At 38.8% G+C, this 14140-nt stretch overlaps 1 protein-coding gene across 1 annotated transcript; it reads left to right on the forward strand.

The window, feature by feature from the left end:
- Window positions 1-11773: 11773 nt before the first annotated feature.
- LOC131827186 (septin-2-like) lies at window positions 11774-13813 on the forward strand. The gene is given in 2 exon segments (XM_059167264.1): window positions 11774-12027; window positions 12030-13813. Coding segments are annotated over 2 exon segments (1074 nt in total). The 5' UTR covers window positions 11774-11834; the 3' UTR covers window positions 12911-13813.
- Window positions 13814-14140: the final 327 nt, after the last annotated feature.

The raw sequence follows: 14140 nt of genomic DNA on the forward strand, positions 1-14140 counted from the left end.
CGCCCCCAACTTCACAGACTCCGCCGACTTCTCGCGAGAGGGGCGGTGCTGCGGGGACCTGAGAGCTGCGGGCGGGCTCGACGTACCCTACCGCGGGGTGGTGCTCTGACTGCGGCAACCGTTGAAGGGCTGCCCCCGGGGAGGCAGCGAGGCGCCACTGGTAAGCAGCTGCGGCGGGTCGGCTGGCGGGCTGGCGGCTGGGCCAGTGAGGGTGCGGACGCCGGGAGCTGGGCGCTAGAGGCCTGTCCCTAGTTGGCCGCCCTCGCCTGCTTGGCGAGAGGTTCTGATCCAGCCCTACCGCTCCCAGGCGCCCGAGTCCCCGCTACAGGCTCTTGCCCCCCTCCCGCAAAGCTGCAGGACCCACTGCTGAAGTACCGCCCAGCTATTTTTTTTCTTTTCTTTTCTTTTTTTTTTTTTTTTTTTTGTCTCCTGGTAAGTGGCGCAGCGAATGTTTATTGACTTAAGCACTGCTTCATCCGACCTCCCCTCCTCCCGCTCCCTTCCCGCCCTGCTGTGGTCTGCGAGCCCTCCCCTTTCGGGGTAGGAGCGGGTTTCTCCGGGACCGTTCCCTGTTGGTGGTCATTAAGTCTTGGTGGTGGTGTATTTTTACAGTTACGTCTTTTAAAATCCTGGTACCGATCCTTGATAGTGTAGGATTTTGCAGTAAAAATTCACTTGGAAGAAAATTGTAAAGTAAATGGTCTGGTTAAAATGAGGCGAAACTTCCAAAAACCTCTAAGTGTGGTAAACTTAATATATAAAGGTTTAGTAAAAAATAAAAGGGAGTAAGAGAAGAAAGCCACAATTTATGTGGATTTAGATATTACGTGGATTCAGGTGATATTGTGCGTATTTTGAGTAATTTATCAAACGTAAAAGTTCTTTACCGGTAAAGATAAGTTATTGAAACTTGTAGGCTTACTCAGGGCACCTGATTTTTTAAAGTGACTTATTTTATTAGGTTTTAAGCAATGCATTGCATTCAAGTAATTCTAATTAATGACCAATGAGTTTTATATGGTTTGTTTATTTGTTTGTTTGTTGTTGTTGTTGTTGTTTTTTGTCATTTCATCTGAAGGGAACGCGCTATCACTTCTCCCATTTCACTCTGGGAGACTAACAGATTGTCCATGCTTCACTATTATAAATAAATTGTAAAATGTAAATTTTAAAGATTTAAAGTTTATTATCATTTAAAGTTGGCAGGTAAATGCCAGTCTATCTTTTCAGGATGTGAATTAAAGAGCACCTCCTATGTTACTTTAGAGTACATACAAAATTAATTTGTTTTCATATCTAAAGATCTTGGTTCACTTGCCCACACCACTCATTGGTTCCCATTTCTGAACTTGGCTACTTCTCTAAATTAGGGTCTTATTTACGTTAGGAAACATTTTTTTCCTCAGCCTGTTTGAATATACCTCTAGCTTTGCGGCTGTTGATACTCACACCTGAAGCACCAGACTGCATGAGTACAAATCCTAGTTGTGCCTCTTATCTTACTACCTTTCTTGTCTTGAGCAATTCCTTAACCTTGCTGAAACTTGTTTCTGTAAAATGGGGTTGATAACAATGCTCGTACCCCGTAGGGTTGTTGAAGGGATTAAATGAGATAGGCATCAGTTCCTGGAACATAGTAAGCACTCCATAACTATTACCTATTGTATTCCGCCTCTAAACCACTCCTAATACTGTGTTTCTGGGGCTTAATATTTTAGGTCCCTTAAACATCTTCTCAAGTATTTTCTACGCTAAGAGGAATGGCTGCACCACTTTCCTGAGCTATGGCAGTCAGACCTGATAGCAGTAACTTCTCTACAGAATCCCCAAACCTGGCAAGAATGGTTCAGATTTTGGCAGATTATGGCTTCCTCCCCACCCAGAACTGATGATATCAGCAGAGGTGAGTGTGGCACCAGTTTTCTGTGCAAAACATATCTTCCAGACTCTAATTTCTTAGCGACTCTAGTAATTGGATAAAGATCACTGATAACTATGTTTTTATTCCTTAAGAATGGTTAGATATTGTTTCTTAAAATACCTTCTCTGATTTGAGTTTCCACGTAATTATCATTATTAACAAATAATCATTGAGATTTTCCTGTGTTAAAGACAATTTGATGGAAATTGTGGATGCAGATGAGTTACAATGGTGACTATATTTTCTGAACTAAAAATCAGTACAAAATGATTTGACAGGCCAAATTTTTGAATTCAGAACTGTTTGATCAATTTAGACTCCATAATTGTCTTTTTTTTTTTTTTTTCCCCCACAAAATTCCCCTACTTGACCTTCCTTTGCTAAAGTTTTTGTCCTTGGACCAACTCTGACATATGTTTTCGTATCTAAAGATCTTGGTTCACTTGCCCACACCACTCATTGGTTCCCATTTCTGAACTTGGCTACTTCTCTAAATTAGGGTCTTATTTACTATTATGAATTTCCTCCTTCTACTTTATAAATTTGTCATTTGGTCATGGTTATAAGAGCCCTTTCCTCTTATGGTTAAACGTTTCTTCAACTATCTAATAGCTTAGAAAATTCTCTTTCAGATATTGAATTTAAAAGTTCCAGTGTGTGGTGCCTGGGTGGCTCAGTGGGTTAGGCCTCTGCCTTCAGCTCAGGTCATGATCTCAGGGTCCTGGGATCGAGTCCCGCATCAGGCTCTCTGCTCGGCAGGTGGCCTGCTCCCCCCACCACCACCATCTTTCTCTGCCTGCCTCCCTGCCTACTTGTGATCTCTGTCAAAGAAATAAATAAAATCTTTAAAAAATTAAAAAAAAAAAAGTTCCAGTGTTCCTTTTTTGTCATTCTACAACCTAACCTTCTAAGAAGTTTCTCTATGTGAGGGCAATCTTATAGATACTCTTCACTTTGAATAAACAATGTGATCTTGAAAAAGTGTGGTCATGTTTGCTTTTTATAAATCATTTTTAAATGTAGGTTATTTCTTAAACTTTTGATTTACAGGAGGTAATACTGGGGATGAGAAAAGAGTGGTTATAGGGAGGTCCCTAAGTTGAAGAGAAAGGATGCCAATTTCTTCCTAAATGGAAATCTTAATCCCTGGAAAGGAAGCCTTGTAGCATCAACCAATTTGGGAATCAACTATTTAAAGTTACAGGTAATTTGGGGTGCCTGGGTGGCTCAGTTGGTTAAATGTCTATATTCAGCTCAAGCCATGATCCCAGGGTCCTGGGATTGAACCCCACTTTGGGCTTTCTGCTCAGTGGGGAGCCTGCTTCCTTCCCCCTTCTTATGTTCTCTCTCTTTTTTTAAAAAGTTATGGGTAATTTTATTTTTTTAAGATTATATTTATTTATTTGAGTGAGAGAGAGCACCCAAGTATGCATGGGGCTGGGGAAGGAGAGAATCCCAAGCTGACCACACTGAGTGGAGCTGACACAGGCCTTGATTTCAAGACGGAGTCATGATCTGAACTGGAAGCAAGAGTTGAGCGCTTCACTGACTGAGCCACACAGTGCCCCAAGGTATAGATAATTTTAAATATGTAATATTATTTAATCATAGATTGAGAACTCATCCTTTTTTTTTTTTTTTAGATTTTATGTATTTATTTGAGAGAGAACATAAGCCAGGAGGAAGGTCAGAGGGAAAGGAAGAAGCAGACTCCCCACAGGGTGCTCAACCCAAGACTCTGAGATCATGATTTGAGCTGAAGGCAGATGCTTAAATGAATAAGCCACCCAGGCACCCCTAGGACTCTTCTTACTTAAGGATTCTGTGCTTTAAATCTTTGATGTGAAGAATCCCTTTCATTCCAAAAATGATAACCCCGTGATTTAGTGATTTCATGAATTTTAATTTTTCCCTAAATTAAAGGTAATCTTAGAAATTTGAGTTTTTCAAAAGGTACCACATTTAATAAATAAACATCCAAGACACTTGTTGGTTGATTTCTGCTGCAATAATTTTCAATCCCCAAAGCTGATAGATGAAACAATATAAAAACAAGTAAAGAGTACCATTTTAAAACCCTCACTGAAAAAAAATGGGGGTGGATACAACCCACCTCTCTGAGAAACCCTTTCTTACTTTCTTATACCTAAGCTCATGATCAAGAGCTCACTGGTTCTAGGAATATAATTTTTGCTCATATAGCTACTCCAAAATATATGAGCTGATCAGAAGCAATAACCAATTTATTAGACACTTGGAATTCATATGTGAAGCATATTTCACACTGCCTGAAACATGGTTTTAAACAAAAGCAAGTATCTTTTATTATTAATAGTACTGGGGGTTGGGAAAATATAGTATACAAGCCAAATCTGGTTCACTCCCTATTCTTGCAAATAGTTTTATTGGAACACAGGCTGGCTATGTTTACGTATTGTCTGTGTATTAGAGTTGGCCAGAGAAACAGAACAAATAGTATATAATAGTACTACCTATCTATGTATCTAGAGAATTGGCTATCACAGTTGGAGGGTAGACCAGAAGGCCAGAAACTCCCAACAAGCATGGATAGTATAGCCTTGAGGCTGAATTTTTTCTCCAGAAAAGCTATTTTTGCTCACAAGGCTGATTAGATGAGGCCCATAGTATTATCAAGGATAATCTCCTTAAAGTCAACATATTGTAAATGTTAAGCACATTTACAAAATCTCTTCACAACAATGCCTAAATCAATGTTTGATTAAATAACTTGATACTCTGTATTCACTAAGTTAACTCCTAAAAATAACCATCACCACCTATGACTGCTTTTATCCTACAGTGGCAGAGTTGACTAGTTGTGATAGAGACAATATGGCCCAGAAAGCCTAGCATATTTACTATTTGTTTTTTTATAGAAAGTTTGCTGACCTCTCCAGTAAAACTATACTAACTGTGAAACTATATTGAGCTGACTGTTCCTTTAGTAACAGTCAAGCTAAACACATACACATCAGAATGATAATATTTGGCCTCTATGGCTACTTCAGTTTACATTTAATAAGACTATAAGCAGAAGAGCATCCAAATATTTATATAAATTCCTTGGGTATTTCCTCTGGCAAGTTTGGTCACTATCCCCTTCTTAATTCCCCTTCTTAATTTTTTTTCATGTGTATGATTTTATATCAATGTAGTTATGTGATTATGCATACTAGCTATTTTAGTACAGGCCTTTTCTCTTTCTTTTTTCCCCATTACTTCATAATATGGCTCTCCTGCCTCTAAACTACTGTACAAATATCCTTACAAAATTTGTGTCTTTCTGCACGTTTTTCTGCATGATCACACAGTCTTAAAAGAATAGTTTTAGAGGCGCAGTTGATTAAGTGTGCGACTCTTGCTTTTAGCTCAGGTCATGATTTCGGGATCCTGAGATTAAGCCCAGTGATGGGCTCTGCACTGGCCACGGAGCCTGCTTGGGATTCTCTCTCGCCGTCTTCCTTTGCCCCTCTCCACCCATTGCATGTGCAGCTTTTCCTAAATAAATAAATAAATAGAAGAATAGTTCTATAACCCACATGTACGGGTATGCTCTCTTTCTCCTTCTCTCTCTCCACACAGAGAACTCATAGTTTTTTTAACCATTTATTTTATAAAATAGCATCATTTAAATATGCATATTCATCTTGCTTTTTTCAACCAAAAGTACCTCTTATCTACATCCCTATTTATATTGTTTATCCTTTCTTTTCAATTGTGATAGCTATTACCGCTCTGTCCTGTCTTCATAGTGTTTTTTCAGCTCTCTCATCTTTTTCTTGACTTGCTATTTAGTATCTTTTGCCAAAGATACATTCATATGATAAAATATGTCTCTGATTTCTTCAGTAACTTTTGGGTTTCTAGCTTATTTTTAAAATACCTATCCCTGGATTGTATCGTGTAGTATCCTAGATTTTCTAGACTATGTTTAATTAAACTCAAATTAATATTTATATATGCAATAAGATGATAGGCTACAATTTTATGTTCTATTCAATGGATAGCCAGTTTTGCATCTTTTTTTTTTAAAGATTTTATTTATTTATTTATTTGATAGAGATCACAAATTGGCAGAGAGGCAGGCAGAGAGAGAGGAAGGGAAGCAGGCTCCCCACTGAGCAGAGAGCCCGATGCGGGGGTTGCGGGGAACGCTGGACTCGATCCCAGCACCCTGAGATCATGACCTGAGCCAAAGGAGAGGCTTTAACCCACTGAGCCACCCAGGTGCCCCCAGTTTTGCATTTCTTAAATAATCCTATCTTTATGTATGAATGAGTCACACACTGAATGTTCAAATTTATACCAGATTTATTTCTGGATTTCCTATTGTGAAAACTGAACAATTCAGAACTAGAAACTGTGCAGAGAACTATCACTTAGGTCCCTTTTGAATCCTTTTCACATACTGATACTGTTCTGCATTTTGGTCACCCAAGTATTCAATAATAAGAAATGGTAACTATTTCCTCCAGAATCACCCAATAAGATACCTAACTAGCTTTGTATTATAGACAATGCATGTTATACTACTAACCTGCCTAGGACTTATCTTAATATTTTCCCACTATTCATTAACTTTTTTCAGCAACTTGCTAAAGCCGTTGAATATACTTCATTATATAAAAACACCTTATCGGGCGCCTGGGTGGCTCAGTGGGTTAAGCCGCTGCCTTCGGCTCAGGTCATGATCTCAGAGTCCTGAGATCGAGTCCCGCATCGGGCTCCCTGCTCAGCGGGGAGCCTGCTTCCCTCTCTCTCTCTCTGCCTGCCTCTCCATCTACTTGTGATTTCTCTCTGTCAAATAAATAAATAAAATCTTTAAAAAAAAAAACAAACACCTTATCAATATTTTTGTATTTCACAATAATTTTTTAAAAAACTATACACATAAGCACATTTATACTACTTAGCTTCTTTTTTTTTTTAAGATTTTATTTATTTGTTTGACAGACAGAGATCACAAGTAGGCAGAGAGGCAGGCAGAGAGAGAGGAGGAAGGAGGCTCCCCGCCGAGCAGAGAGCCTGATGCCGGATCCCAGGACCCTGGGATCATGACCTGAGCTGAAGGCAGAGGCCTTAACCCACTGAGCCACCCAAGTGCCCCCTTTTTCTTTTTTTTTAAGATTTTATTTATTTATTTGACAGACAGAGATCACAAGTAGACAGAGAGGCAGGCAGAGAGAGAGGAGGAAGCAGGCCCCCTGCTAAGCAGAGAGCCCAAGGTGGAGCTTCATCCCAGGATCTGGGGATCATGACCTGAGCTGAAGGCAGAGACTTTAACCCACTGAGCCACCCAGGTGCCCCTATACTACTTAGCTTTTTAACCCTGTTTTCCATCCCAGAGTCCAGTCTCAGTTTTCACCAGGTAGCATTGGCCATTCTTGACAGCAAGTGGGCTATTTGTATCCTTAAACAATACAGAAGATTCCAAAATTTTTCTGTATTATGTCATAAATGTTATGATAACAGTGCAATGCTTTAAATATTTCATTTATAGTTGATGTTTGTAATTCTTAGCTTTAACAGAGTACTCATTTTGTTGTTGGTGGTTGTTTTTTATTGTGGCTTGATTATTATTCTCTTTAAACCAAAGAACACTCTACTTTAAAAACATTATATTTTAATTCAGTTCTTGGAGATGCTAATTCAGTATTTTTTTGTTTGTAGACAGTTAATTGTGCTTAAATTATGGAAAGGCTTTTTTCAGGAAAAGTAATTATTTTATTGTTTTAAAGTCCATTTATTAGAGCTTATGAACTTTATCTCAAATAGTTCTTCAATTGAAAGTTTTGAACATGTGTTTTCATATTAGGGTCCTAAGATATGAATGAAAATATGAACTACAACTTTAATGAATATTTGGTTTCTCTTCATGGTTTTATAAATATATTGATGTGATTGTTTTGTTTTAGACATCATTTCTTTAGGTTGATAACCAGATGTTTTCTTGGTATGTCAATTTTGCTACTAGTCATCATGTTACAAATAGCTGGAGTATTTCTAAAATACAATTTTTTCATGAAGTCATATATCAGGATTTTAATGGGCCTTACTATCAATCTTTAATCTGCATAAATAAGACATTAATCAGATTATAGCATTAAGAAATTAATTGGACAGATGAAAATTGTATCTAATTGATAAAGACTTTAAAGTTAAATTTCATAATTTTTCCTGATAATGTTCAGAAATAAAAGCTCTTAGTGTTTAGTCTTACCTATGCTCGGAATCAAGCCACATGGAAGCTACTAGCATTTATTTAATTTAATGGAAAAAAAAATGTATGTAACGACCTAAATATACTTCTGCAACAGAATTTGCTTCTAAATCAGCTAAAGGGAGAGAAAAGCAACTCTTAGATATTGAGTAGAAGTTTACATACCCTATTTAGAAGACTTTTGTTTTCTTACTAGCAGAACCATGTATAGAATTTAAGCTTTGGGGTGCCTGGGTGGCTCAGTGGGTTAAGCCTCTGCCTTCGGCTCAGGTCATGATCTCAGGGTCCTGGGATCGAGTCCCGCATCGGGCTCTTTGCTCAGCGGAGGGGCTGCTTCCTCCTCTCTCTCTCCGCCTGCCTCTCTGCCTACTTGTGATCTCTCTCTGTCAAATAAATAAATAAAATCTTTAAAAAAAAAAAAAAAAGAATTTAAGCTTTGTCCATAAACAAAATTGGCACAGACTGTCTTTGCAATGTTTCTAACTTATTTTATTCAGGAAAATGTTTTGGAAAAGAACAAAACCTTATTAATATAAAGTAGATGAAAAAATGCTTTTAAGAATAAAATATAAATAAGTTTTTAAATACAGATTCAACTTTTAAACATTACATTGTTATTTTTAAACTCATAGTAAGGGAGCATTTCCCTTTTTTCCTGAATTGAAAAAAACATTTTTAATTTAGCATTCTTGTCAACTCATATAGATAAATGAATAAATTACCTTTATTTATGAAAAAAACAAATGACACAGGTTTTTAGTCTTGAAGAATAGGACCATGTATTCCTGTTAAAAATCAAGGAATAGTTTTTGGTTACATGTGTAAGGAATTTGGAAGTCCCTACTCCATCGTAACATGTAAAAGCCTGAACAGACTGAAAAATCAGCAGTCTGTTAAATTTTAAAGTCTTCTTAAATTTTTTTAAGAGAGAGAAGGATACAAGGCAAACACTACCCCTAAGATGGGAGATCCTAGACAAATACAGTGAGTTTTGACTTATAGGAGTAGAGACTCAGGAGCTGAAACCACCACAGGAACAGGTGCCTAGGTAGAAAAACCTGCATTGTAATTGTTACAATTGCTGGAGGCTCAGTGCAGACAATTCTGAGACATAACACCTCCAGGGAGACCCAATCATAGGCTGCCACAATATTGTGAGATTCACCTTCAGGAGCTAGAACAGATTCCCAAAGTAAATAACTCTTGGACTTCTGGCAAGGGGAAAAGGAACCATTTTGAAAATACACCGGATCACTGTGTTCCTAACAAACTCTGCCTTCAGGAAAAGCTAGTTAACCAAAACCTAACCTGCTGAGGTATTATCAGAGCCTAACTAATCTGGGTAGGAGAAATACCCCATTATAGCCAGCTTTAGCCTTCCTTGCAGAAGAAAATACCCACTCCAGCCAACTCTAGCCATCCTGTCCCACCTAAGGCAAAAGAAAGCAAAACAAAACAAAACTGAAAAGCTCTTTTGAAGTTCACAGCCCATAGGCATTGGCTCACTAAAACACTCAGACCTAGTCATGGCGTTATACAGTGCTTCCTTTCCCTGCTCTCACCATTACGTTCACTAAAGATTTATTTATAGTTGTTCCTTTTACCCCAGCATATTATGTCTCACTCTTAAGAAAAAATTACAAGGCATTCCAAAAAACAAAAAACAAAAACCACACAATTTAAAGAGAGCATCAGAACCAGACATAGCGGAGTTGGGTGGAATTTTGTTGTTGTTGTTGTGTGTGTGTGTGTGTAATTTTTTTTTTTTTAACATGGCAACCTGATTTCACATCATGCACATTTTCTGAAGTTTGAGATTCTTAACCTATGTTCTTCACGGAATAGGAACTTAAAACAACTATGATTGATTAATATGCTAAAAGATCTAATGAATAAACTAGATAACACACAAAAGTGGCTAAGGAAAATAAGCAAAGACATAGAAATAGTAAGAAAGAACAGCAACAAAAACAATGCTAGAGGGGCGCCTGGGTGGCTCTGTGGGTTGGGCCGCTGCCTTCGGCTCAGGTCATGATCTCAGGGTCCTGGGATCGAGCCCCGCATCGGACTCTCTGCTCAGCAGGGAGCCTGCTTCCTCCTCTCTCTCTGTCTGCCTCTCTGCCTACTTGTGATCTCTCTCTGTCAAATAAATAAATAAAATCTTTAAAAAAAAAAAAAAAAAACAATGCTAGATAGGGAAAAAAACACTGTAACAGAAAAGAAGAACATCCCTGATGGGTTTATTAGTACACTGGACATGGCTGAGGAAAGCATCTCTGAATTACAGTGTATGACAATAGAACTCTTAAAAACCAAAGATCAAAGAGAACAAAAAGTATAAAAAAACCCAGAACACAATATCCAAGGACTGTGGTGGAACAACTAGAAAAGATGCAACATAGGTGTAATGGGACCATCTCAAAGAGAAAAGAAGAAATATTTAAAACAATTGACTGAAAATTTCCCCCAAATTGACACCAAACAAGATACCCAGGAAATTCAGAAAACACCAAGCAGGATAATGGCCCAAGGAAACTACAACTTAGCAGATCACTTTCTTTCTTTCTTTTTTTTTTTTTTAAAGATTTTATTTATTTATTTGACAGAGAGAAATCACAAGTAGATGGAGAGGCAGGCAGAGAGAGAGAGAGAGGGAAGCAGGCTCCCTGCTGAGCAGAGAGCCCGATGCGGGACTCGATCCCAGGACCCTGAGATCATGACCTGAGCCAAAGGCAGGGGCTTAACCCACTGAGCCACCCAGGCGCCCAGCAGATCACTTTCTAATTGAAGAAAATCAAAGATAAAAGAATCCTGAAAGAGGCCAGAGTTAAACAACACCCTATAGGAACCAAAGGAACAACATAGAGGCAAAGATAAGGAACAAAGATAAGAATTACACCAAATTTCTCCTCAGAAACCAGCAAGCAAGAGTGTCAACTGAAATATTTAAAGTATTGAGAGAAAAAAAACATACTAATGCAGAATTCTATACCATGTAAAATTACCTTCAAGACCTGAAGGAGAAATTGACAAACAGAAGTTGAAGAAATTTGTTGACAATAGATCTGCCTTACAAAAAATGTTAAAAGGAATTCATTACAGAGAAGGGAAATAATATAGTTCAGAAATTCATATCTATGTGAAGAAAGAAAGAGCACGAAAGAAGGAAAAATGAAGATAAAATATGAACTTTTATTTTTCTTTTTAATCTAATAGCAGTTTGTTCAAAATAATAACAACAATATATTGTTATATGTACTTATGTATGTGTCTATGTATGTGAAATAAGTGCTTCTGTGTACTTATATGTAAGCAAAATGAATAACAACAATGGCATAAAAGATGGAGGGAAGAAATTAGGATTATTTTGTTATGATGAGATACATTACTTCTAAAGTTGTAGACTGTTACATGAAAGTAAATTGGTTGTGAATGTATATTGAAAACTGTAGGGGTAACCAGTAAAAAAAGGAAAACAAAAGAATAATTGATATGCTAAGAAAGAGAAAATAGAATTATGTAAAACATTCAGTTAAAAGAGGCAGAAAACAGTGAAAGACAATAAAAACAGAGAACAAGATCCGAGCACCAGGTGGGACAGAGCGGAGCCCAAGCGTCCCTTGGGCACTGGGCGGGTCTGCGGCGGGATCGATCAAGGAAACTTCACTGAAGATGTCTAAGCAACAGCCAACTCAGTTTATAAATCCAGAAACTCCTGGCTATGTCGGATTTGCACATCTTCCCAATCAAGTTCACCGAAAATCAGTGAAAAAGGGTTTTGAGTTCACACTAATGGTGGTCAGTGAATCGGGTCTTAGAAAATCAACTCTCATAAACAGCCTGTTCCTCACTGACCTTTACCCGGAATCATCCCCGGAGCTGTAGAGAAAATTGAAAGAACTGTCCAGATTGAGGCTTCAACTGTGGAGATCGAGGAGCGAGGGGTCAAGCTACGCCTGACAGTGGTGGACGCGCCTGGCTATGGGGACGCCACCAACTGCAGGGATTGTTTTAAGACCATCATCTCCTACATCGATGAGCAGTTTGAACTGCATGACGAGAGTGGCTTGAACAGACGGCACATCATTGATAATAGAGTGCACTGCTGCTTTTACTTTATCTCGCCCTTTGGACACGGACTTAAGCCTTTAGATGTCGCATTTATGAAAGCAATACACAATGAGGTGAACATCGTGCCTGTCATTGCCAAAGCTGACACGCTCACCCTGAAGGAACGGGAGCACTTGAAGAAGAGGATTCTGGATGAAATTGAAGAACATAACATCAAAATCTATCATTTACCTGATGCAGAATCAGATGAAGATGAGGACTTTAAAGAGCAGACTAGACTTCTCAAGGCCAGTATCCCATTCTCTGTGGTTGGATCCAATCAGTTGATTGAAGCCAAGGGCAAGAAGGTCAGAGGCTGCCTCTACCCGTTGGGCATTGTGGAGGTGGAGAACCCGGAGCACAGTGACTTTCTGAAGCTGCGGACGATGCTCATCACCCACATGCAGGATCTCCAGGAGGTGACTCAGGACCTTCACTATGAAAACTTCCACTCTGAGAGGCTCAAGAGAGGCAGCAGGAAAGTGGAAAACGAGGACATGAATAAAGACCAGATCCTGCTGGAGAAGGAAGCAGAGCTCTGCTGCATGCAGGAGATGATCGCCAGGATGCAGGCGCAGATGCAGCTGCAAATGCAGGGTGGGGATGGCGACAGCGGGGCCCATGGGCATCATGTGTGAGAAAACGCTTTACAAGATAGAGAAAACATTCCACATGAATTCTACAGCTGCGTGTTTCCGAGAGATCATTGGAAGGGTGCCCATCCACATTTTACAGTACCAGTGCCTGAGAATTTAATTTTTTTTAAAGCTTTTGATGTGTTGTTTTGTATGAAGTGCTTTTAACATTTATATTTCGTTGTTATGTTATACTTTATATTTTGTGAGGTGAACCTTGCATTTTTCATATTTCTTCCACCTTGACTAACCACTAATGTTGGAGCTGATTTCCAGGATCAGTCATTATATATAATTAACATTGAATTTCTTTGATTTGGCTGGCCTGACTAGTTGTTGAGGAGCACTCTTGATTTCATTTCTAGAACATCCGGATGTAGCCAGCCTGTGCCTGGGTGCTAGCAATGTGGACCCAGTGATGGGGAAAGGTGAGCTGGCATCTTCAGGGCACTCACCTGCCAGGTCACCAGGATGGCACTTCTCCCTTGCTTCACTTTGCTTTGAGCACAATACCTAAAACCAGTTTTGCTGCTGTAATTCAGTACTGTTAATTCATCTGCACATTTGCTTTTTTACCAAGTAAAACAGAATTATTATCTAATATTGTATGTGTATACTTAAATAGCTCTTTTAAAAACAGGTAATCAGGGTCAAATTTTAAGTCTTTGGCTTCTGGTGCTAGGTAATTTTTTAAGCTGCTCTGCAGAAAACACCACAAGCCACGTTTTGTAGTGTTCCCCACTGATACTGGTAATACCCCGCTATGACAGCGAGTGTCCGTGAGCTCCAGTTTTCATATTACAGCAACAATTCTTACCCACACAGAGCCAATAAATGATTTTTACTCAACTAACATGAAAAGTAACTTTTTTAAGGAAAATTAATAAATGATATATTTAGAAACCAGCCTTTTTTATATTTTTCTATGGCACTCTCATGTGCTTTCTGTAACTATAGGCTTGTAAGATCTGCCTCAGCAGTGAGAATCGGGGTCCTTTGGAGGGTAGCCCTCTGAACCCAGACCTGTCCTGGGCCCTGAGGCTCATGACCCCATAATGCCTGAATGCCGAGTTGGCTTTCTTTTAACTGGTTCTCTAAAATTTTTAATAGTTTTCTGAAAGGCAGATAGGAGCAATCATTTTTCTGTGTGGAGACTTTTGTACATTTTCAGCTACCATCACATCCTTTGTTGTGTCGGGTGAGACTGAAAGACATTTCAAATCTGTGCCATAG

The sequence above is a fragment of the Mustela lutreola genome, chromosome 3 (genome assembly GCF_030435805.1).
Source record: "Mustela lutreola isolate mMusLut2 chromosome 3, mMusLut2.pri, whole genome shotgun sequence".
NCBI classification, from domain to species: Eukaryota; Metazoa; Chordata; class Mammalia; order Carnivora; family Mustelidae; genus Mustela; species Mustela lutreola.